Source organism: Electrophorus electricus, chromosome 17 (genome assembly GCF_013358815.1).
Source record: "Electrophorus electricus isolate fEleEle1 chromosome 17, fEleEle1.pri, whole genome shotgun sequence".
Lineage (NCBI taxonomy): Eukaryota > Metazoa > Chordata > Actinopteri > Gymnotiformes > Gymnotidae > Electrophorus > Electrophorus electricus.
The window spans coordinates 12,531,198-12,557,342 of record NC_049551.1 but is presented as its reverse complement, the minus strand read 5'-3'; the positions used below and the strand labels follow the sequence as shown (position 1 = coordinate 12,557,342).

The window sequence follows — 26,145 nt, the reverse complement described above, 5'->3', positions numbered from 1 at the left end:
AAACCTGAGCTACTGTAGGAGAAACAAGCTTTAGACGTCAGCAACTTCCTACACACGCGCACGCGTATTTTGTACACATACACACACGTGCGCATGTTTTTTTTTATTTAAAAGCACACACAAGTAGACAAGGTGATTAAAAGGACACCCAGTGTACCCCTCAGGGATGAACATCCAAGGACAGACAGATGAACTGGTTGAGTAACAGTAACGGAACCACGTCTCAACGGCAGCTTATTTACTTCTCTATCAAACAGACGAATGCAACACAATGCTGGGATTCTCCCTCACACATGCACACACACCCCACCAATGACTAGCTGTTTTGGGGTTTTCTGGATCATTTTTTTCTCTGGTGCACAACCAGCCAACTTCCAAACACATTTTTCATGTTTTTATGAGCGTTCACTTTCCGTAAACATGTATACGGAACACACATGCAGGCGCGCGCGCGCGCGCACACACACACACACACACACACACACACACACACACACACACACACAGCCTCATTTAGCAGTTGTCTCTCCCCTGGCACCTCTTTGTGGTGGGAGGCAAACCCCTCTAACTACTGACCTCAAACCATGGAAATTCAATTAGGGCCATTTTAAGTGTTTCATAAAGCTACAGGAGGCAGGCCAGAGGAACGCCTGTAAACCTGAGAGACACACTCACCACCTCTCCCTCTGTCCCTCTCTGTCCTATTGTCGCTCTCGGTCTCCCTGGCCAGACACACTCTCTGTCTCTCCTGCTCTCTCTGCGGACTGGCGCGGGAGGAGGGACAGTAGTAGGACATTCCTATAGCCCCAGACAGGCTCATAAATCCGTCCACGTTGGCCGCCGGCCCGGTCCGAGAGACGACCGCCGGTCCCCCGCCGCAGGTCGCCACTGCTCCGCAAGGCCCGAGGCACAGAAACATGCATAGTGCAGTCACGTGCTCCACACACACACGCGCACACACACATACACACTCCACAGGTCAGGACACAAACAGGGATGGATCAGTTGCTTTGGCTTCCATACAGAACCAATCCAGCACTGTGATCAAGGGAGTACATGGCCTTTCCAGAAGTCCTTATCAAAATGACTCAGCAGGGTGTGACTACACGCTCTTGCTAAACTCCAAACCAGGCCCAGGTGGAGGTGTGTGGAGTGTGTGTGTGTGTGTGGGGGGGGGGTGCAGCATTGTTTCTCCAAGAGGCCGTGGTAGTCCGAGTCCTGCAGAGGCTCCTGTCCTGAGACTCCTCATACAGGAAAGAGCAGAGCTTCTCCAAGGAGATGGAAGAATGAGAGCGAGCATGAGAGCCTTGTTGATCTTTCCTTCTTCTCTGGGTAGGAGAGTGTGCTGTTGAGACTCATTCATCACTCGTTATGTTAATATTAGTAATTTCATTTAATGATGAAATATAGCAGCTATACTTTATCCTGGATCAACATGTTCAAGGGTTTTATAGTGGAGCAGCTGCTGAGTACATACATGGGCCATAAGATGGGGAACCCTCCCCCCCGCAAATCTCACACATCATTTCCAAACAAGCGGAAGGTCTCGGGGGTTCCGACGGGGCGGGGCCCCCTTCCCGCCGCGGACCGCTCCGATCGCGGCCTTCCGAAACGTCCAGACCGGAGAGGTGTGAGATCCATTAGGCTAATGAAGTGACTGCTTCACCGTCAGAAAAGCCGGCCGCCATCTTTGACGGGCGTTCAGATCTCCAACGCTTTTGTGGTTTACGGTTCAAATGGCACAGGAGAGAGAAAAGGGGAGACGGAGGGGCAGACGCTGCGATGGTGGGAGCGCGGGGCCCGAGCGCCAGAGCCAACACGCCGCAATCAGGGGCCACTACGCACTTTAGCAAGTCGAACCTTTTCACAATGAGAAACCGATGTGTGTGTGAGAGATAGAGTGGGAGAAGAAGTTGTGTGTGTGATGTATGTATGTATGTGTACGTGTGTACGTGTGTACGTATGTACGTGTGTACGTATGTGCGTGTGTACGTACGTATGTATGTATGTATGTGTACGTATGTACGTGTGTGTGTACGTGTGTACGTGTGTACGTATGTACGTGTGTACGTATGTGCGTGTGTACGTACGTATGTATGTATGTGTGTGTACGTATGTACGTGTGTATGTATGTGTGTGTGCGTATGTACGTGTGTATATATGTATGTGTGTATGTATGTGTGTGTGTGCGTATGTACGTGTGTATATATGTATGTATGTATGTATGTATGTGTGTATGTATGTATGTATGTGTGTATGTATGAATGTAAGTGTGATGTATGTATGTGTGTATGTATGAATGTAAGTGTGATGTATGTATGTATGTGTGTATGTATGAATGTAAGTGTGATGTATGTATGTATGTATGAATGTATGTGTGATGTATGTATGTATGTATGTATGTATGAATGTATGTGTGATGTATGTATGTATGTATGTATGTATGTATGTATGTAAGTATGTGTGTGTGTGTGTGTGTGTGTGTGTGTGTATGTATGTATGTATGTAGGTGTGCGTGTGTGAGTGTGTGAGAGAATAACGCAAAGCAACAGAGAGGAGGATTTTTTTTTTCTTTGCTTTGGTAACATTGTTACTAAAACAGTCATGCCAATAAAGGACTCTTGGACTTTCTCTAAAGTGAAGAAGGATGTATGTGAGAGAGGGAGAGAGGGAGAGATTATGCAAGCAGCAGCCCCTCCCTTCAGTGGTCAGTACTGATGACTGAGTGTTTTGTACTTTCTTTTAATGTTTTCCGTCCCGCTCACCTTTCCTGGTTATATTAAATGGCTTTGGCAATACCGTAACTTATAACCTTCATGCCAATAAAGCACTGCTGAACTAAATTAAGCTGAATTTGTGTGTGTGTGAGAGCGAGAGAGAGAGAGGGAGGGTTAGCTGTAGTGACTGATTTTGGGGTTTATGTTGAGAAAAGCTGGGTGAGGAGTGAGAGGTGAGGAGTGAGAAGTGAGAGGTGAGGGGTGAGGAGTGAGGTGTGTGCCCACGGCCCACTGCAGGCCAGCTGACACTCTGCTCCAGACGCCAGCTTGGATAGATGAGGCTTGTGCTCCCAGCCTCTGGAGAAGGGGCCGTGTTGTGTAAGGTACAGACTCAACGCTTGGCCGCTGCTTTTACCGGAACACTACACACGTGGCGCTGAGGTGAGTCAGACGCCACACACACACACACACACACCCACACCCAGCCACCCACACACACACACACACACCCACCCACCCACCCACACCACAGGGAGTGGGGGATTGTGGGATGGAGGTGGGAATAGCACTAGCTAAATCAGACACGCTCCCAGGAGGCTGCAGTCACACACACATTTTCCACTCTATTTACCCACCTGAGTTGAATCACAGAGAGACAGGATAGACAGACAGCATGTGCACACACTCAACACCCTGCCTTCAGTGGACATGTGTTAGGAATAGGAGACTGTTTACACACACACACACACACACACACACACACACAAGCATGTGAGTAGGCGGACGGCTTGGGCATGAGCTCAAGATCAAAGTTTCTAATTTAAAAATGTGACGAAAACGTTTAAACGGAGAGAGAGAGAGAGATTTTTTACAGTCTAAGGGACAGGCTGGCAACTCCCAGGTGACGACATTAGAGGAAAAACAGGGGTGCAGCCGACAGGCTCTTCTAGGAGCCTCCAGCTTAGCCCTGCAGGCAGGCCAGACACACGCCTGGCAGGCCTGTGGCAGGAGGAGGCGAGCATGACGGAGGAAGCTGCACCAGAGGCGGAGTGATGGGTGGTGTGGGGAGATTTCCGGCCCCATGCTGCTCTGACGCCCTGCTACTGAAGCGCTCGGTAAAGCCACACACAGACAGAAGCAGAACAATGACAAAGAATATCATTCTTCAGGTGCTCTAGCTGCGCGCGCGTGTGTGTGTGTGTGTGTGTGTGTGTGTGTGTGTGATTGAGTGGGGGGTGGGGGGGGGCCGACAAAAATTATTTGAATTGATTTGATTTAGTGGGGGGGGGGGGGGTGAGAGAGAGTGAGTGTACTGGGGGGGGGGAGGGTCCTCCACAGTTCATATGGTTTCCATCCTGAAACCATCCCATGAGCTAATGGTCATGAATCCAAGCTCTTTCAGGCAAGAATGTTTTACCCCTGTACAACTGGGAGTGCACATGTCACTGTGTTAATGTGTGCATTTGTGCTAATGTGTGTGTGGCTGCAGTGATGTTTGGTCACTACTTCAAAGCAATGTCATTAAACACAAACACGAACACACACACACACACACACACACACACACACACACACACACACACACACACCAAGGAAGTAAAGGGAAGCTGAAAGAGACCATCTAGGCAGTGAGAAATGGCCTAAAACACCACCGTGAGAGAACAGGTTCCCATTACAAACGCGATGGCACCTATAAGACCAGCTCCTCCAGTGCAGACGCAGATGTGTCTCCCGTCACATCGCATCGTCACCACAGCGGGAAGTTTAACAAAGGACATGTTTTGACATGGCGTCCGTGTTCAACAAAACATCAAAAAGCTGGAGCGGAAACAGTAAGCTCCACCTAAGGGGCACTGTTGCTCTGCCCACCAACTCCCCCGCCCTCCCCCGAGGCTCTGCACTCGCACAGACGGCCACGAAAAGCTGTTACCTTAGCAACAGAGCACGAACTTTGGGTCGCACAATTCCCTCACTGTAAGGTCGGGTGGACTTTAATCGGCCCCACATGCTTCTACGGGAGAACATGGATCACACACCCGTAGGCGCACACTCACGCACACGCAGAGCCCATTGCGTGGCAGACTTCCAGAGCAGTGCTGTGTTTTGGAAGCGACACGTCTGTGTTTGTAGGCTTAGTGGTTTCGCTCTCTGCAGAAGCAACCTTTCTCTTTCTTCCTACACACATGCGCGCGTGTTTGTGTGTGTGTTTATGTGTGCGTATAATATAGCATACACTAATAACCTGCACGGAGAACAGGAAAGATTACATTTCTTTTTAAGTGTCTATAGCGGGACTCCGGAGGGTAAAAATCCCATCTGTGAGAGACACTAAACAAGGACAGGCAAAGAAGTAGAGACAGAGCGGACCCATACTAAACCACCAACCCCCCCCGCCAAGAAAGCCCGGTACGCACAGAGGACAAGCCCAGCGCTCTGGGACATCAGACATAAAACACACCGAGGTGAAAGACATCCGTTTTCCATTTGAGACAGCTTTGATGTGTCTGATGTGACTGTGTCTGTCCAGGGGACGTGAGGACGACGCTGTGCTTCTTTGAAAGGTTCTGGAAGCCACGATCACCAACACATCCACACGGAGTGGAACTACCTGCCAGACATGTGCTCGGTAGGGTGGAGAGGACCTATAACAAAGCGCATCATACGCTTACACACCTGTTAACAAAGCGCATCATATGTTTACACACCGGATAATAAACCGCATCATATGTGTATATACCTGATAATAAACCACATCATATGTGTATATACCTGATAAATCACATCATGTTTATATACCTGATGATAAACCGCATCAAACATTTGCACAGCTGTTAATAAACCACATTATAACTTTGTATACCTGATAAACTACATCATACTTTTACACACCTGTTAATAAACCACATCATATGTTTCCACACCTCATGAAAGCACACATTTTTACAAACCTGATAAACTAGATTTTTCATGTTTTCACGCTTGTTAATAAACTAGATGGAATATTTACAAGCCTGATGTTAAACTAGATCACATGTTTATGAGCATAATAATAGATAGATTGCATGTTTCCGTGTGTTTTTATATTTTCTGCGAGGGACAGAGTTGTTGACAGAAGGGGCACACTGTCTCTGAAACACTACACATACCACACCACCAAATAAACCTGACATACTCTCAGACTGCCACTTCAAAGCCAAGCCAACACACACACACACACACACACACACACACACACAGATCTATGTATCCCGTATCACTTTCAAACGTAGCAGCACAACACACAATTTAATAAAAGATAGACGCTTAATCTCCTCCGCTCTAGTACAAGAGCAGCCTGTGAAACCTGACCTACACAGAGATACACACAGAGACACACACAGATATACACACACATAGACAGCAGCTACAGCTAACAAATGGGGGGGGGGGGGGGGGGTCTAAAATAAAAATACAAAACACAAGGTGAACATGAGCCAGGCGTGCGCCCATGGCCCACTGCTAAATCACATCAGGGAGGGAAACTCGATCTTAATTTCCTAATATTGGCTGGGTCAATGAAGCGCAAAGGACAATAATGAGAAGCATGCTGGTACATGCTCTCTCTCTCACTCACACACACACACACACACACACACACACACACACACACACACACACGCACACGCACGCACTGTGGAGAGAGGGGGACCAGATCTCAAGCCATTGAAAGTGATGGGGAGAGCAAAACTGCATGGAAGTCTGTGATGCGTAGCACCAATTAGAATCAGAGCAGGATCTACTTCCTGTTCCTTCCTACACCACCCAGAAACTAGGAATTAGATCGCATGCATGCATGCACACGTGCCCGCGCGCACACACACACACACACACACACACACACACACACACACACACACACACACACACACACACACACGCTCTTTCACCTGCAGGCCTTTGTCAGATAAAACCAGGTTAAAAAAGTCATATTACATACATATGCACGTTACATTACTCACTGGGGATCTCTGTAATGCACCATGGTAAATAAAAAAAATAAATCACACACACACACCGCGACACGACTGAAACTCACAGACTCCTCATCCACAGCTGGGTCTCTCCTACGTGGACAAGCACACATCGTAGCTAAGCCCTCCTCTCCAGCTCTGTGCCAAAACAGACACGCCCAGCGTCACGGACAGCCGGCGCTCAGCATGTGCTGAATATGTGGAGGCGCACAAAACGTGACGCTTCATTTGAACATGCAGAAAGCAGACGGGACCCCGAGACTGTGGGCAGGGGGATGCGAACAGCATGCTACATGTTCTACACGGCGTACCACGCGCACACCATGCGTCAAAAGCAGGGCCAGAGGAAATCCAGCCAATCGAACATGACGGTGAAATACGTCTGGAGCCCCAGGTACGTCCAGCTTCACTCCATAACACGCTGATTTTAATTCTTTATGAAACACAGACGGTACAAGTCATTGTGTGGAGGCCGGGAAGAGGCGAGGCAAAATGGGCCCAAATGAGTCATGGGTGGGGCAGAGGCGGGGCGTGGGCGGAGCAAGGAGTTGATGGTATGTGAACATGCAACACTCCATCATCAGCAAGTCAGTTTTTATCAGATGTGATGCTTGGAGACAGCGTGGCGCAGCTGGGTTTGAACCTTGGGTCTGGTCACACAGACTCGGTACGTCAGAGCGTCTCTGCCACCAGCTACAGTGGAGGAGAGTAGGAGGGTTCACGCTTGACGTTAATGCCGACTGGGTCAGCTCACGGGCTCCGCCTGGACCGCGGGTCAGGCCGAGAGTAAACAACATACACGGCCCCAGTCACCCCGTCAGGGTGAAGAACGCTCGAGGTGGAAAAATTTAGCAGCTTGACTGCTGTGACCCGAGAAACTCACCAGAAAAGCTCAGTTACTAGAGCGACACAAAAACATATGCACAAGTGTGTGTGTGTCTGTGTGTGTGTATATATACACTCATGTAGGCTTGCTCTTGTGGATACACGTGTCTGTGTGCGCGCGTGTGTGTGTGTGTTAGCAGCATGAGGGCAGGAACTGCTGCTCTTACCTGAGCGATGTTCTTGTTGAGCAGGTAAACGCCATATTCAAAGTGAAAGCGCTCTCCCCGTGAGTACAGAGGGAACCTGGGAAAAGAGTAGGGAGTTCAGGGAAACATCGGTTCCACACACACACACACACACACACACACACACACACACACACACACACACACACACACACACACACACACACACACACACACACACACACACACACACACACACAACCTCCTACATCTCACTTCAGTAACGACATTAGGGCTGGGGTTATCGCATTTCAACCACACATTCTTTCATCTGCTGTCCCTGGTTAGCTATTCTTCATATTAAAAAACAAACCAAAAAAACCCACTCTGGAGCTGGGCGGAGCTAAGCACGCTGGGCGGAGTCCAGACAGACTTAACAGAATTAGTTCCGAGCTGGAATAGAACTCTCACGATTCTCAGTTCTCGGCGAGTCCTTGAGAAACCAAAGAAAGCAAAACAGGGAAGAAGAAGAAGAAGAAGAAGAAGAAGAAGAAGAAGAGTGAAACAGATGGGGAGAGAGACAGGGGGGTTTGCTGTATGGTTCTAGGTGCCTCAGGCTCGACCACCTGTGGCTCACAATCACAGAGCTGCACAGACACCTGCCGCCGCTGTCAGCCCATTACATCCTAGAGTCGGGGTTTGTGTGAGCGTGGGCACACGCGAGAGTCTCCTTACAATAACAAAACATGTGAGCAGGGTTTATTTGACATTCCTGATGAGAGAAAGAGTTGGTAGTGAGGTACAGGTGGCCAGATGGCGAGCGCAGAATGAGAACCACGCGCGCCAGCACCCACGGCCGTAGCGTCTCGGGGCTCACACAGGCTCCCCTGCTCAGCCCTGCAGGCCTGAGGAGGAGAACGCGGAAGAGGAGCTGACCCTCCGGAAACTTCTCTAACCCCAGAGAGGGCCAATGCCCCTCACAGGAAGCAGAGAGAGGGGAAGAATTTCTTCACTTTCCACCTCCTCTACAGTAAAAATCTACATAACACTGAAGGCTATACACACCAAACCGGTCTATTCCGTTTCATAATTCACACACAAGCAACCACACTCTCTCTCTGTCGCCCTCACACACACACACACACAGTCCAATGATTAATGAGCTCTGTTCTGTGTGAGTGAGATCACACTGAAGTCACTGTGGTTCACAGAACATCAGGAATTCCTTCGGGGAATGTCCAGTTAAGTTAAATATATTAGAACAGATCAGCAGGAGGCAGGAAGTGTGTGTGTGAGTGTGAGTGTTAGGCACTCATGCATGTGCATGTGCATGTGCATGTGTGAGTGGGGGAATATGCTTTGGTCTGAGTGTGAGTGTGTGTGTGTGCGCGCGCGCGCGCGCTAAACCACACCTCCACACAATCACAACCATGCTAAATATGATCATATAGAAACTAGGAATCGTTTCTTGCTCATGTCTGAATCTCTTGTTAGATGTGTTTAATACTGTTTACTGCTGTTGTTATATTATCATAATCATCATCATCATTATCATTATTATTATTGGTGATGGTGGTGCTTTTGTTGTAATAATGACTATTTCGTGAAGTTAATATAACATTTTCCAGTACTTTGGCAAGAAGGCCGTCTTGGCTTGTCTTGAGAGACGGACTGTGTAGATTTTAGAGCAGGAGGGAATGACCTGCAGTCACCATGGAGACATGAACAGGACCAGGACTAAACCCATCAGTCTTCAGTACTAAACCCTGCACCTCTCCCACACCCCACACCCCCCAGTCGGTCTAGTCGGTGTGTATTAGCTAGCCCTCGAAAGCTTTGCCTGAACGCCACCGGTCACTAACAGAGGGGTTAGTGGGAGTCGGTAGTGGAAGGGAGGGGGCTTAGTGGTGGAGGGGAACATATACATGTTCCTGTAAAAGATGATCTGCAGTGCATGGGGAAAATGGGAAAAGATATTTAGTGTGTGTGTGTGTGTTTGTGTGTGTGTGTGTGTGTTTGTGTGTGTGTATTTGTATAATCACCATCCCACACAGATTTACTGCAAAAAACCTTACACACTCTATTAGTGCATTCTCATCTCACACACACACACACACCCCTCCCTCCAGGAGAGATCAGGGAAGCCAGCAGCTGGCCCAGGCACAGACCGTCTGAACTGCTCCAGCCCTTGACCGTGCCAAGCTGCAGATTTATTACCATCCACTGTGCCCCAGAACAGTAAACAGGACACACACACACACACACACCAAAGTGCTTTTGTTATGGAAATTTAGAGCAAGCTGGGTTTATACTAGGGGACTGCGGTCTCACTGAGTCACTGTGTGGGCTTAGTGCACACGGATCAGATTCATCCTCTCCGTGACCTCTGGCCTCTGCCGATTGGGCTAGCAGATATGGGTAACCTGCGAACCCCACAGCAGGCTGCTAATTAGGTGTGATTAAAGAGTCGGAAAACCAGCCACATCCTCGGAGACCTGGAAGAGCATGATCTCAGAAAGGTTGTGTCACCCATGACCCAGACAGCACTGCGGATTTAAGCAACACAACAGCTAGAGATTGCGCACTGAGCCTAACCAGTAGTAGCTCACAAAAACCACTCAACCGGGAGATGTAAATGTGGAGAGAGTGTCATGGGATTACTGAAAATGGGTTGCAGTCTATATCAGTGTACTAAAACATCTACGACTGAATTGCACTTCAGGAAGACCTGAGACTCTTAAACACACTTACTCAGCTGACATTTCACTGTCGCTAAACTGCTGTAACTGTTTATGGTTGCATGTACCTAAAGGTTCGATAACACTACATGTTCAAAGCAGGACACGCAGACCAGTATTACACCGCAGTGCAGGACAGACAGGACCTTACAGCAGGTCAAGCACGCTCACAGGGGACCCTGCACTGTGAGGGACAGGTTTAAAGCTTTGGTCCAACACACACACATGCGCGCGCGCACACTCGCAGCGCTCTTTAAGCTGTCCCCTTGAGCCTGATGTTCGGTGTAATGGCCAGAGTGGATTTATGCTCTAAGAGCTGCCGTTAACCATGACAGCCACAGGGCAGGTGCAGCCGTAAACACTGCTGGGCTGATTTATGAGGCTGCATGTCTAGAGAGCACATGAGACAGACACACACACACACACACACACACTCACCCACCCACACAAACACCCACCTACACCCACAAACCCACCCAGCAGGACAGGGAAATTTCCCTCCTTACCTTCATACTGGTTCTGAAATAGTCAATTGCACAAGTAAAAAAAAACAAACAAAAAAAAAAAACTAATTGCAGACTTTTGCGTGTGTGTGTTTGAAAGAAAATATGAATATGAGAGAGAGAGAGAGAGACAGACAGACAGACAGACAGACAGACGTGCAATATTGCTGCTTGAAAGCTAGTGTACCATGGTCAGTATTTAAGCATAATACAAAAAAAATTCCTAAAATAAATATTCATTTAATACCATAAATGGTTTATTATTTAGTTTAAAAATACATTCCAAATAAAGGACAAAAACAAAATTATTTTACAACAAAAATAGATTTTTTTTGTTCAGCATGGTCTGGCATGAACTGGCAGCTTCAGGTTCCACCGTGAAACCTCTAAACCTCTGGCCAGTCCCGGACAGTCATCCCTGGTCCTTCTCCGAAGCCATTCTTCAGAGCCCTCAGGCTCTGAGGAGGTTCTGTCCAGTTCAGGCTGAACAGGTGGCATGATGCTCTGATCCAGAACCTCCCAGTCCACCTTTGAACGGTGAGGAGAGTGGGTGCAGGTTTCCGCGTAACTGGAGCGACACGGTTCTCTTGGTGGTAGATGCGCTCTAAACACAGGCATTTCCATTATGACCAGATTTGGATCCTCTGTCCATAGATGGGATTTCTCCAAACTTTCAGGTTTGTCCATCGTCCTCTGGCAAATCTGATGCAGGCAGCGTTCTCCTTATAGCAGAAGCTGGCAGTCCCCCCGACAGTGGACTGACGGAGCTCAGATCTTTGTCTCATAATGAACTGACGGAGCTCACATCTTTGTCTCAGAGAGGGTCAGATCTTTGTCTTGGCGTGGACTAACGAAACTCAAATCTCAGAGAGGCTCACATCTTTTGGAGCCTCCATTGCCTGCTTCCCGACATCCTACCAAAACGTCTTTACACTCAGTAAGGTGGGCTTTGTGATCACTTGGATGGCCCACACCAACCTCCCCAAGCTCTTTCCTTTCATCGGTCAGTTAGGTTCTGGAATATTTACTCCCATGATGCACGCACCCACTGGCGCCTGGGGGTCACTCGTTTCTGCACCAGCGGTGTTTTTCTACTGCAGGTGTGATTTCCTTTAAACCAACATATGGAAATATATTAACGTGTTACGTCGTATAAAAAACTGGTTCTTGAACGAAAGATTTCATACTCCAACTAAAAATATATTTATAGAACTGCAGAAGGGATTCCCCACCTTGCAAGCAGCGCCACACATGAGCGACCAAGAAAGACAAATCCTGAGATTGAGGGAGAGAGAGAGAGAGAGAGACACACACAAAAGAAAAAGCGAATGAAAGCATGTGTGTGTGTGGAGGGGGGGTGCAGGAGAGAAAGATGGATGGGCTGAGAGAGAGAGAGAGAGAGAGTGTGTGTGTGTGCATGGAGGAGCAGGAAGGAGGAGACAGAGTCAGGCTGACATTGTCCTGCGCATCTGGAGTATCGGCGAGGGAACGTAAACAAGCTGGCCGTGCACATGTGCTCGGCCTCGCTGGAGGTTTACGTTTGCCCCGGTCGAACGGGGAAGACAGCGAGCGTGCCACACTACTTTGGCACTTGACATCACAGTGGACTGAACTCAAGGTCACCTGCGTCTTTATTTCAGTGCGCCCTCTCTGACCCCATATCTGACGGTATAAGCTTAGTGTTTGCTTCAGTTTCAAACTTTAGCGTCAAGGCTAATGTGGCTAACAAATAACAAAAGCTTTTGTAGATGATTTAACATCTTTATAACTGCATGTCAATGTTATCACACATTTGTCTTTCTGTCTCAAACCTTGTCCAGGTATTAAGTCATCACAAACGGCTTGCATATGTGCATCCTGACCCAGTGCATGTGTAATAAGGGATGAAGGTGCCGACAAAATCCTTCCTGACAGACTCTCCGGAGAACAAGTGTGTGTTTACTGACTGACTGTCGGACGAGCGTATAGGAGGTGCAGTTGTTCAGCTTGTGAGAGTGTATTTGACTAAAATTTGTATGTGTGTAGAGTAATTGCGTGTTTGTATGCAAGCAGCACAAGCTTGTTTGAAAGTCTCGTCTGTAAGAGATCACCAAACAGCTCAGAAGAAAAGACGAGCATGGACACACAGAGACGCGCGCGCGTCTGTGTGTGTGTGTGTGTGTGAACTTCTCAGAGGCACATGGTCTCTGTTAGCACCCATGATAATGGCCTGAAGCTATGAAAAGGCTTGCTGTGGCTTTGAGCTCAGTTCCGCTAAGCCGCTCTCATTCTGTCTATAGCGACACAGCAATGTTCCCCGCCTCCCCAAAATGTGGAAGGGTCTTTAAGTGGCCTAGTCTTACGTGAGGCCCGGGCTCGCGCGCCAACGTGAGCGGCCGACGTGAGCCCGGAGCTTGCGCGCAGACGTGAGGCCCCGACGTGAGCCCCGAGCTTGCGCGCAGACGTGAGGCCCCGACGTGAGCCCCGAGCTTGCGCGCAGATGTGAGGCCCCGACGTGAGCCCCGAGCTTGCGCGCAGACGTGAGGCCCCGACGTGAGCCCCGAGCTTGCGCGCAGACGTGAGGCCCCAATGTGAGCCCCGAGCTTGCGCGCATACGTGAGCCCCCAACGTGAGCCCTGAGCTTGCGCACGGACGTGTCAATCCCTACTTTCATTTTTCAGCCCCTCATAAAGAACCGCTGATAAAGTGGAGCGACCCACAATAATAAAAACAGGGTTTTTAACAGGCCGGTCTCTGGACTCAATCACCCAGAAGACATCTGGATCACATCGCCCCTACACACCCCCCCTTCCCTGGGCTGGCTCATGAGCGGAGAGGAAATGTGGGTGCAATGTGTGGTTAGAGCCCACTGCGTTTCAAGCATGCATGATCGGGGGGTGGGGAGAGAGGAGGAAGAACCCCACATTCCACACACGAGTACGTTTAGGGAAAGAGCGGTTAGCAGGAAAGGAGAGAAAAACGGACAGACCGACAGAGCAGGATGTTGTGTGTGAAGCTTCGTGCAGTTGGGAGCGCACACACCTATCCACCACCTCATTCACTCACTCATTTGCTTACAGTGCACCCTTTCTTACACACACACACACACACACACACACACACACACACACACACACACACACACACACACACACACACACACACACACACACACACACCAGGCCCCAGCGCTGCGTCTCCAGGCAACGGGAGAGACTGGGTTCAGCAGCCTTGCCGTCACTCTGAGCGAGAGGGCCACGCGGGCCGAGCCCAGACGCGGGTCTCACAGCAGCAAGTCAGCCATCACCCGGCTCATCTCGTGCAGCTCCACGGCCCTGACAGGTTAACGACGGGCCCCACCGCGCAGCCTCCTGCGAGGGTGGCTCGCCTCTGCACACACGTCGTTTGTGCTGCTGTATACACACGCTGGAGGGAGCGGAGAGGCGGAGGCGAGGAGGCCCGGTCAAAGGTCACCCAGACAGGCCTGCTCACAGACACCTAACAGAGGTTGGACGCGTAAACCCCCACGCATCACCAAACCCACCCCCACAGACGAGCCGACGTGGCGTGAGCCAGCTGAAAAGGGGAAGTGGGAAAAGGGACATAGGCCGTAGTCCAACGCAGAATAACAGAGCAAAGAGCGAGCAAAAAACTACCTCCAGAAAGCCTGGAAAGCGGGTTTATTAAACTACCTCCAGAAAGCCTGGAACGCGGGTTTATTAAACTACCTCCAGAAAGCCTTGAACATGCGCAATGTGTGCAGCAGGAGCTGCATCATCCCATGCAGAACTTTCTAGAGATGATGAGAAGTTCTGGATTCGGAACATTCTCTGATCTTCTTGCTCTCTAGATGAGCTCTGCTCAGTGAAAGATCCTACAGGTTGTGCACAAGACCATAAAACAAATAATGACTGTCGCCATGTCCACCGGCGCATCACCTCACACCAACGATCGCTACAGCGCCCAGCAGAACTCGACCTCGCACCGGCGCGTCTGTGTCACGCTGCGCTGCCACCATACAAGGTTTCCTGAACAACTCTACAGTCAAGTTACAGGAAAACAGCACAGGTATCTGGCTATGGTAGCTATGGAAACGACAAACCACCAACAGCCACATCAGCTCAGATGCTGTTAGTGCAGGACAAAGTGGAAAAAAAATTCTGAATTGAATGAAAATATTATATTATGAACTGAGTCTCTCAGTGTGAGCTGTTCCTGTGTGAACGTGTAAGTCTGGAATTTCTTTCTGCAGGTTTTAATTTTTTTTCATACTGAACATTCTGAAACCAACTAACCAACTAAGTACAACGCTTACCGCTGTGGGTCAGTTAGTGTGTGTATGTGATTAGCAGAGTAGGGCAAGATCCCCCACCCACACCCGCCCACCCGCTTAATGAGACAGCTGTAGAGCTTCAGTTCACAGCACACAGCCTTCTGACCTCAGTCACCTTATCAATCTACACACTCGCACACCGTTTTTAATAAAGTCAAATACCCACACACTCCTTACCTGGGTCAGAAGCACTGCTATTAAACACGCAAGAACAAAGAGCTGTCTCTCTCTCTCTGCTTCTCACGCACACACACGCGCAGTACAGGGTACATCCAGACTCAACAACCCCAGAACTGAATTCACCATTAAAACGCAACGTCAGCTCTAAATAAACGACCGAGCTGCAAGATTTAGTCTAGAACCCACTGGTTTCATCACATTCAAGCGTCTGACTCACGACTGCACACATCTGTCTGAAACTCTGGAGTTGATACTGGCTATGAAGCACTAAAGTCAGAGTCAGTGAGACAGTAAGCCAATGACTGAGTCAGTCAGTGAGTAACTGTTTGTGTGTGTGTGTGTGAGTGTGAGAGAATGTGTCCATGTTTGTATTATTAGAAAAATGACTCTTTACACCCCCCCCCCCGCGCGCGCGCACACACACACACACACCCCCACCCCCCTGGAGGAAGCCACACCCACAGCCATGCCCACCCCGTGGCGGAGTACTGCGTTAAAGCTCCCAGCATGCATCTCGTCATCACACCCATCAGAGAGCTCGGCTGCAGGCCTTTCTGATTCCACCCATCAACCTTTGCTGCCCTTGTCATTAAGTAATGAGAGAGCGTGAGATATCTGGGGCCTTGTGCGCCACGACACCGTAATCACCGCATAGCGACAGCCGCTTTCAGCTTAGTTACACACACACACACACACACACACACACACACACACACACACACACACACACACACACACACACACACACACACACAAAGGCATTGGAGGGGAAAGCCAGCTTCCAGCAAAATGGTCTCAGAATCCCACAGGCCATGCCCGAGATGTGTGTACCACTCTCCATGGCAACCACAGCATCACGTCCAGAAAGGCCAGCCCGAGGATGAGGGTCTGTGTATCCGCAGACCGAGAGACATCCCGCGGGACGTGAACTGTAACACAGTGCTATGTGCCTTATAGAACGATCCAGAAACCGCAGCATCCTGAGAGTATTTGAGTTGGGCTCTGCTATGGGAAACGCCATTCCGGCCGCACTGGGACCAAATATAGTAAGACATATGAATGCAGTAAGTGCAGGTGCTGCCGTGCTGAAAATTCCAGAGGCAGCTTTGCTCCGGATGAACCCCATCCCTGCCGTGCCGGGCCCAGGTCCCCCAGGATGGGTATAAAGAGCCAGTGCAGAGAGAACAGGAGCTCCAGTGAGGAACAGGGCCAGAGACGCCATGGTCCTTGCAGGACACCGTACAGAGTCACATGCTCAAGCCTTGGTAGGCCAGTAATCGACCAATCAGAAGGAAGACGCCGGCACTTCTTTATATGGTTAAGCAAAGACACACACACACACACACACACACACACACACACACACGGAGAGACTTTGCTTCGGTCTCATGGAGCTTATTTTGAGTGTGTTATTCGTCTCTCTCACTCAAATGGCAAATCTAGTGAATCTACAGAGAGACAGATGAAAGAGAAGAGACAGATGAAAGAGAAGAGACAGATGAAAGAGAAGAGACAGATGAAAGAGAGGAAGAGAAAAAGGACAGAGCAGGAGGATGAAAGTAGAAACCCTGGTGTGTAAGCTGGGTTTAACAGCAGCAGCCTCACAACACTCACACCCAATCATACAGGTGCACGCACGCATGCACGCACAGGCCTGTGTCAAACCTAGCGCAGAGAGCTCCATGTGAAGCCACACTTCATCTCTGTAATAATCATTACAAAAAACTGGGAAAAACAACAACAATAACAACAAAAAAACAAAAAAACAAAACAGCAACAACTGAAAAGCGGCATAAGGTTTATCTTTCATCTTTAGAGAAATGCAAGACTGTGAAAACACACGGTCATCCAGGCTAATGATCTGTCTAACAGGATGACGTTGAGGTGACTGGTAATAGAACCTTTATAACACTGGTTGAACTGACTGATTAAATTGACTTGTGCAAGCTATACGGACATCTGCCTTCAATCTGCAGCAGGACGAGCGCAAGAACGAAGATGGCTCTTACTCTCTCTCCTTCTCCATCAGCTTGTCGGTAATGGTGTCTCGGACGGACGAGCGAGAGCCCCGCTGGATGATGGGATACCTGAGGGGGATCTGCAGGAAGCAGGAAATCATCAGCACCAGGTGAGCCGTGTAGCCCAGGGCAACCGCCACGCTTCCGTCATCCTTTGCTGTAATCAAGAAATGAACACACACAGAAAAAATGAAAAGGGACCCATTAATGGAGGGGAAACCCCAGGGTACAGCACAGAGCAACAGAACCAGGGCCCCTGTCTGCCAGGAAAGGAGGGCCAGGGCGCCACGCGTCATAGCGTCTCCCCCGGGGCTGGCTTGCCTGGGCCTACCGGTAATCAGGTGAGGTGATGGGCGTGCAAGGGCAAGCGAACACATGAACCCTCTCAGGGCGGCGGCCCTGCCCAGACAGCGGCAGTCCCACAATTCTCATCTTACTGTGACCCGCTGGCTGAGAACTCTAGCGCTCCGCTCGCGCCCTCGGTTCTAGAACGTTCTGAGCTTTTCAGCCCGGTCACGGAGGGTCACACGCGCACAGCCTGCAGCAGTTGAAAGTCAGACTCGCTTACTGAAATGAAGACGCACACTCTGAGGTTTCATGAAAAACTCAAAATGCTGCAGGGGCCGGTTTTTCCTTCCTCTGCCCTTCCGGGTCACTCCAACCCTAACGCCACGTTTACGTTTGCGGCGCTCGGGAGACGTTCTTTTCCAGAGCGGCTCTGCGTGGACCGGGCCTGTCTGTAAATCTCCAAAGCGGCCCGACGCACGCACGAGGGCGCGGGGAGGCACGCCCTAGCAAGGAGCCTAGCAATCAAACCCTTAAGCGTGCGCTTCCAAAATAATCACATACAATCACAATCGCGCCGATGGTCACGTAAAAAGGCCGAGCGGCTACATTTAACGGCGCACAAATAAAAAGTAAACGTGCACGTAAAATATTTGGTTGCTAAGAGACTACAAAGAAGAGGATACAAGCACCAAGCGGATATGTCTTTTAAAAAAAGGAGCTACATGCAGTGTGTTGTTTTTTTTTTCCTGTTTTGCACCACAAACGTGCTCAGTAAAGTTTTACTTGTCTTTACCTCCGGAACGTTTGGATGGAATCACAGGAGCCGTTTTCTGCAACTGAAAGGAGCTGGTTCCGATTCCCACATGCAGAACGCTCCAACACTGAGAGCCAGCCTGCTGTGTGGGACTAACCTCCGGAGACCATGACCCAGGGCCCTGGCCCAGCTGGGGGCAGAGAAAGAGAGCGACCGCACGAGCTCTCTAGTGTCCCATGCAGGGAAGGAGGGTCATCGGTCTAATGCTCACTGGGCAAAGGACAGACTGACGGTTCATACTGGTGCCAGGAGCAGACACTGGCCATCGAAGATTTTTACTGTGCCGTTTCCTCACCTCTGAATGTCGTTAAACAGGTTCCAGAAACATCTCTTCTAACCTAGAGAGACTGCAGTGCGGTTGACCCTCACTGGACTGTCCAGTCACGTGACTGTAATGGTGCGGCCTGCTGCACCCAGCTGCCCGGCGTGGGGCGTGACGAGGCCTGACGTGGAACAAGCTCTGAGACCTCTGGAACAACAGTTGCTCAATACATCTTTGACTATCACATAGCATATTAAGCGCATGCTAATCTCTAACAGTCTAGAGGGGCGTGTCCTGGGGCCGTGTGCTCAAACTGCACAGTTTGGGCAAACGGGAGAACCAAGAGGGAACTGCTCCATCTCTGCTAGAGTTCGATGTCTACATAAAAATCTGTCCCTGTGTAAAGATGAACTTTCTATAACCGTTTTAGGTCTTTGCAAAGGATTTTTGTGTTAGTGTCTATATAAACAAAAGGGTCACTATGTCTGCAAAGAACTTTTAAAATGGCTTGTCTAATTTTCCTTTGCTTTTTTGTGGAAATCCAAATGAAATAAAATTATTAAAATCATATGTGTCATAAACAGAGCAAGCAAGAGACTTGTGTGTAATTGACTGGAATGTACTTAAACAGACATGGGTGGGTGGGTGGGTACCTAAACCTGGATTCTATTACCTTCTAGGAGTGCTTTGAAGTCACGCTTGCCTGCATGAGAAAATCCCAATCGGATTTTCCGCAACACACACGGTGACACATGCAGGAAACAGGATGAATAACGCTTTCCAAATGGAACACGGCTAATCGTCATTTCATTCAGAGCATCAACACTTGTTGTCACAAGGCCTAAAACACCAGCAGTAAATCACAATGCCACACAGATGCCTCAATTATTTATATTTCAGATGCAAAATGTTCGAGTTTCCCATAAAGATCTTTACTTTTTACACAGAGAGACAGACAGACCCACACACACACACACACACACACACACACACGCGCACACACACTTGGCATGCATATTACAAACAAAATCTATAACTAAACACTCTCATGCCAGACAGTCAAACTGTGTGTTAAATAAAATTACCTTGAAAGTCTTCGGAGTTTGGCAGTTTCACACCACAGATCACGTAGTCTGACTGATGGTTCTGTAAATAAGACAGAGGAGAGCAGCCCACACGGGGTAAAGTGTTCAGCACACACACCCACACACTCCTCACGCGCCTCACCACAGTCAGCCCTCCCCGGGGGGCCGGGGCTGCCATCAGTGGTCCTACAACTACCCTGCTAGGACAACAAGCTAGTAAGGGTAAGTGTGTGGGTGTGTGAGAGAGAGACTCACCACATCAATGGGGTAGATGTACGAGAGCTCTGACAGCAGCTGACGACAGCGAAAGGTGAGTTGGGCCTTTGACTTCAGAAACACTTCTCTGTGAAAGTCACACACACACACACACACACGCATGTACGTGTAGGAGTCAGCTTTATTGCGTTCTAACAATAAATAGGGGCATAAATATACTGAGAATATTTCTGTTCTTTGCCTGTGATTTATTTTAATTACCGATTTATTCATTCTTTATTTCCCTTTAACAAATGTAACTTGTTTAAATTATAATGATTGTAGAATCTCTGAATCTTACAGAAAAAGAAAATAGTTAGTCACACAGTGTGATTCAATGAATCCACAGTGAGTCCCATAGACAGTGTGATTCAGCGATTCCAGTGAGTCCCCCAGACAGTGTGATTCAGCGATTCCACAGTGAGTCCCCCAGACAGTGTGATTCAGCGATTCCACAGTGAGTCCCCCAGACAGTGTGATTCAGCGATTCCACAGTGAGTCCCCCAGACAGTGTGATTCAGCGATTCCACAGTGAGTCCCCCAGACAGTGTGATTCAGCGATTCCACAGTGAGTCCCACAGACAGTGTGATTCAGCGATTCCACAGTGAGTCCCACAGACAGTGTGATTCAGTGATTCTCCAGTTAGTACTCATGGCAGGGTGAATCAGTAATTCAGAACAGCATTTACTCAGCACATGGCCTGACCAAACCATGCCAGACTGATAGAGAGGCAGCTGTCTGACTACACAGCCTGGTAGCTCAACAGCAGGTTTATATATCAGCTTTGGGAAGCCAGCTTTGCAAACGCACCAATTCTGAAATCAGGCACCTTGTGGTAATTGTAAGAGCAGCTCAATTATTTTAACTACAAAATTACACCCTGCTTCCTCCTTTCTGACCCCCCTGCGGCAGGGGAATAACCCCAATCACAACACACCTGTCAGCTGACATGGGACAAACCATTACCCCAGAAAAGGAGGGGGGAGGCACAGTCAGGCCCTGAACTAGATGAGGTATACGGGTTTGCAGAAAAGTTAGTTTTTCATGTCCAACCAAACAGCTACTGACTTTGACATTGTAGGTGGGGATGAGAGGGAGGGGTTGCGTGTGTGGGTGTGTGTGAGCGTGTTAGTTAAGAAGCAGACAGTTGAGGTACACTCACACCCAGTACTTCCCCGACACACACAGCTCAGTTTACTGATTCTCTGTCCGACACACAATAATGAAGTGTTTTGGTGAACAGCAAGGCTGGCGTGACTGAGTGTGTCACTGGGTTTTGGTGTTCAGGGCTTTGCAGTGTAAACAGTTCACTATCAGTTATGTCTGAAAACACTTAATTACAGTGTTAAGTAGGTTATGATCTGTACTGGGTTGTGGTATTTAGTAGGTTGCAGTGTTTAGTGGGCTATGGTAGGTTACAAAACATGCAGACATGCATGCTAGGTTGCTCTCTCACACACACACACACACACACACACACACACACACACACGCCCTCACCGTTTGGCGGTGCACTCCTTCTGCAAGTCTGCTAGAGAGTTCCGCTCCTCCTCCAGCCTCTGGCGCTTGGTGGAGAACACCTCCTCTGAGGAGGACCAGAAAGAACAGCAGAATTCAACACAGAGAGAGAGAGAGAGAGAGAGAGAGAGAGAGAGAGAGAGATGGAGGAGTCAGAGAGGAAGAGAATAAAGGATGGATGGGTATTTGCACAGGTGAGGAGGCGCGTAGGTACGCTATTAAACAGCCGTACCTTTAATCAAACACACAAAAACATTTCCTCTCCATCAACAACCACCTAAATTAAAGGGAAAAAAGGGCTGTTCTAAAGACTCGGAAGGCTGACGAGAATCCAAAGAAGCTGGCAAAGACGCTTTGTTTATTAAGAAAATAAGGACACACCATGCCTTTAGCAGAAATTAAAGCTCAAGTTTGGACTTTGTTCTTTCTAAAACGGTTCGCCCTGTTCAACAGTTCGCTCCCGTCTCCCGTCTGCGAGCAGTTCGCAACGTCTCCGGTCACGTGCGTACACAGACCACGGGGCCGCGCGGTAGCAAACACGGGACGTGCACAAACAGCGCAGCTGGCTGACATTAGTAGATTAGCGGGGCCTGTGGGGTCGGCACCGCTTAAACGCCATCCCCGTCTACCTCAAACCGCACGCGGCGTCCCGGCCGTACGTCCGCCCCACGCGGGTGACGCATTGCGAACACAGCTGCGGTCCACAGCGGGGTAGCAGGGGGTCTGGGGGAGGGGTCCAGACGGCAGGTGACAGCAGCGTTGCAGAAGCCTTCAGAACAGACCCGAAGCTTCGCCTTCGTCCTCCTCATCGCTAAAGACAGGACGGAAGGACGATGGACAAATCCGAGAAATTCTTACTTCAATTCGACTCAACCATTCTCCAGCTCAGAAGAGCACAGCGGGTCTCCTGCTGTTTGGTGGTGACCACACTCTAATTTTATGTGTGTGTGTGTGTGTGTGTGTGTGTGTGTGTGTGTGTGTGTGTGTGTGTGTGTGTGGACTGCTAACTCGGGCATTGACATTTATGGGCCTCTGATCTGTGCAGCACCAGAACAAAAAGGGGCCAAACTGCTATTAATTCTACGGTCACGTCACTTTAACGGGGGTCATTTACAGCACGCAGAAGAGATACGCTACACCGCACCTGTACATGGGAGAACACAGCTGGATATGTGACAGAACACACACACACACACACACACACACACACACACACACACACACACACACACACACACACACACACTGCTGTAAACGTGACTTCTTTATTTACGTCTACAATACACTCAGTCATGCGTACACATGCTCAATGTTCACACACAAGCACGCATACACACATGTTTACACTTAAGCTAATTTCTGTCATTGCTGCGTCCTCCTGCTTGAAGACAGGCTGAAACGGTGGAGATCCTGAGAGCAATTCCTCTGCCACATACCTGTTTATTATCAGAGCTGAACCGTAGTGACAGTACAACGGCTCCAAAAAGCCCAGACGGGCAGAACGAGGAGACGCAGGACAGATCGCAGAGGCCTCTGGGAAAGAGCGCTCTGTGTGCGTGTGTATTACTAAACAAACAAAAAAATAATTTTTTTTTGTTTAGTATGTTTTTACACACTGTGTGTGTGTGGGGGGGGGGGTTCAGAACTTCTTGGCCAGACAGGTACTTTCTTTCTTTAAAGGGGGTTTGTTTGTCACAGACACTCAAAAGCTTTTGGACCCTCACGTATAAGCTCAAATATAATACATCCTGAGACAAGGAGTGTTAAACAGCTGTCATTGACTGTGTGTGTGTGTGTGTGTGTGTGTGTGTGTGTGTGTGTGTGTGTGTGTGTGTGCATGCATGCATGCAACAGTGATACGGCATGAGTGAGGGTGATTCGGAGAGAGGGAGAGAAAGTGCGAGAGAGAGAGAGAGCGCGAGAGCGAGAGAGAGAGAGAGAAGAGGAGAAGATGGAGGGAGCAGCGTGAGATGTTTCGAGTCTCTGCGAGTGTGGGAGATGGGCGCTGTGAGATCTGGGTGCAGTGTTTGACGCTCACTTTACGCGCTTATTAACGGCCGCATTCATCGGCCCGACGGCGAACGTGTGTGTTGGAGTGAAGAGCAAAGCGTGGTGGCAGAATGAGTAAAAGCACAGAGCAGCTCTCCTACCTCCAGAGCAACACGAGTCTGTTCACGAGAGCAGGCTGGGATTCAGAAAGTTGCAAGTGTGTGTTGAGTGTGTGGGGCTGCGTAGGCCACAGCGGGAAGCGTGCCTCGCTCACCTTTCCTCTGGAGCAGGGCTCTCTCCTTCTGCAGGGTGTCCCTCTCCTTCACCAGAGCCTTCTTCTGCCTCTCCAGCTCGCTGCGCAGTACGTCTATACGCAAGCGCATGCCCTCCTGTGCCTTCTTCTGCAGACGGACGGGCGAGGGAGAGAGAGAGAGAGTCACACACACACACACACAGAGGGGGCGGTGGGAGAGAGACAGAGTTGATACACACACTCTGAGACTAGGTCGTATTTTATATATATATATATATATATATATATATATATCTCTCTCTCTCTCTCTCTCTCTCTCTCTTACTGATAATCCTGCCCTGTCTGACTGGCAGCTACTTATCTATTACGGAGAGGTAAGAGAAAAACCAAAAACAAGCCTGCCCAAGGAAGTCAAACCCCCAAACTCAAACAAGCATGCCCAGACGGAGCAGATACGCGTGGCTTAGGGAGCGCTGATTTAAGCTACCTATAGCACGGGAGAACGTTTGTAAAATATTTGATTTCTTTTGCTTGTAAAGCAAAGAAGAATCATTTAAGATGATTTTAGTACAGTGGGTGTTCGATGCGTTATGCTGCGTGTGCCCACATTTACAGTCATGTGATGGACAATAACGCCTTTTCTGAATGTGAATTATGATGGCAATTTAAATGTCGAAGGCCTTTTTAAATGACACTTCACCTCCGGTATTCTAGCTCAATGGTATCTTGGACTCCAACCCAGTGCACCGGCTAGGATGTATTCTATGTGTAAATGCCGTAAACGTAAATGCACTTTAGACCTGTTGCACTGGCAACCCGCTTAAGGTTAAACAGAGAAATGGCCTGCCTCTCTCTCTCTCTCTCCCTCTCCCTCTTCGCAAGAGGGATGCAGCAGGCATGGAGGAAAACCCAGACAAACGACAGCAGAGAACGAGGCAGAGAAAAAGCAAGAGAGTGTAAAAGACTGGAAGAGAGAAAGAGATGCAGATAAAGGGGAAGGTCATCTTTTCTGCTGAGCTCTTTGATCTGGTCCGGCGATGACTATCGTAATCCGCCACTATGAAGGCTAACCAGCCAGGGGGCTGCTTGATCAACAGATCAGTCTTTGTTCCTGAGCGCAGAGGTGCGCGTTTGCCAGGACCCCCGAGTGTGTGTTTTAGCACGCACGCGCACATTTATGAAGGACAAAAACCTGGACACATGGCGCAGTGATGCAGGTTTACACACTCGCTCTCTCACAGTCTCTCTGCCCCTCTCAGACACGTGGGGGGGGGGGTGATTGACAGCCCGATCAAGGAGACCATCTCGGGTCTCTAATCAGTTCGGCTGGAGAAGGGAGAGAGAGAGAGAGAGAGAGAGAGAGAGAGAGAGAGAGATGCTCAGAGGGAACTGATAGAGCCTCCATCCAAACAGCACCTTTACCCTCATACACCAGGCTGAGAGTCACACTCGCGTGCCACTTTCCACTGCCTTAGGCACGAAACACACACATACACACATACAAACAAACACCTCATGGACGAAACACTGTACAAACTACAGGTCGACTCCTAAAAGCACAGCCAGACGGGGAGTGTGTTTGCACCATTGGGTGATTTCCAAACTGACTTCACAGCCAGCAGGATGAGCGCACATACAGCCCTGGAACGTCCGGCACCTTTAACAAGGTCCAAGGAACAGCGGTGTGTGTGCGCGCGCGCGCGCGAGAGAGAGAGAGAGAGAGAGAGAGAGAGAGAGAGAGAGAGAGAGAGAGAGAGAGAGAGAAGCAAGCGAGGGAGAGCCAGTGTAAGAGTTCAGCTTGTTTCCACAGTAATGGGAGCAGAAGGGCAGTTATTCCACCTGCATGGCCAGAGCTGAAGCCCAATCCTGTTTAAAAGCATGGAACCTTAGAGAGCTGGACAAGCCCGGACCACAGGCGAGAGTTCGGGCTAGCGCTCGGGTTAGCTGTTTGGCTTAGCATTCAGGCTAGTACTTGGGCTGTGTGTAGTCTGGGCTAGCTTGCGCCTGCAGCAGCGCCAGGGCTAGTTCTCGGCCTAGCATTAATGCTAACAAAAACCCAGCACATGTGGCTCTGGCAACTGGACTACCTTTATGGTTTTAAAAATGGCCACCAAGAGGGTCTTGCGTACACCCACGATCTTAGATCCTCAGTACCGAATGCATATACTGCAGGAGAGCATACCAGAGTGTGT

The 26,145-nt window shown here is 49.4% G+C and overlaps 1 protein-coding gene across 4 annotated transcripts in view; it reads right to left on the bottom strand.

The window, feature by feature from the left end:
• The window catches only part of uvrag (UV radiation resistance associated gene), a 72,631-nt gene that overhangs the window by 27,433 nt on the left and 19,053 nt on the right, over positions 1-26,145 (bottom strand). For 3 of the 4 annotated variants that reach the window (XM_035535563.1, XM_027029229.2, XM_035535565.1), the window contains 6 exons: positions 23,975-24,101; positions 21,694-21,778; positions 20,193-20,280; positions 19,938-19,998; positions 17,480-17,645; positions 7,780-7,855 (listed from right to left, as the gene is read on the bottom strand). In XM_035535563.1, coding sequence (XP_035391456.1) covers positions 7,780-7,855; positions 17,480-17,645; positions 19,938-19,998; positions 20,193-20,280; positions 21,694-21,778; positions 23,975-24,101 — 603 coding nt within the window. The remainder of the gene's footprint in view (positions 1-7,779; positions 7,856-17,479; positions 17,646-19,937; positions 19,999-20,192; positions 20,281-21,693; positions 21,779-23,974; positions 24,102-26,145) is intronic. The other variant, XM_035535564.1, reaches the window with a different exon arrangement.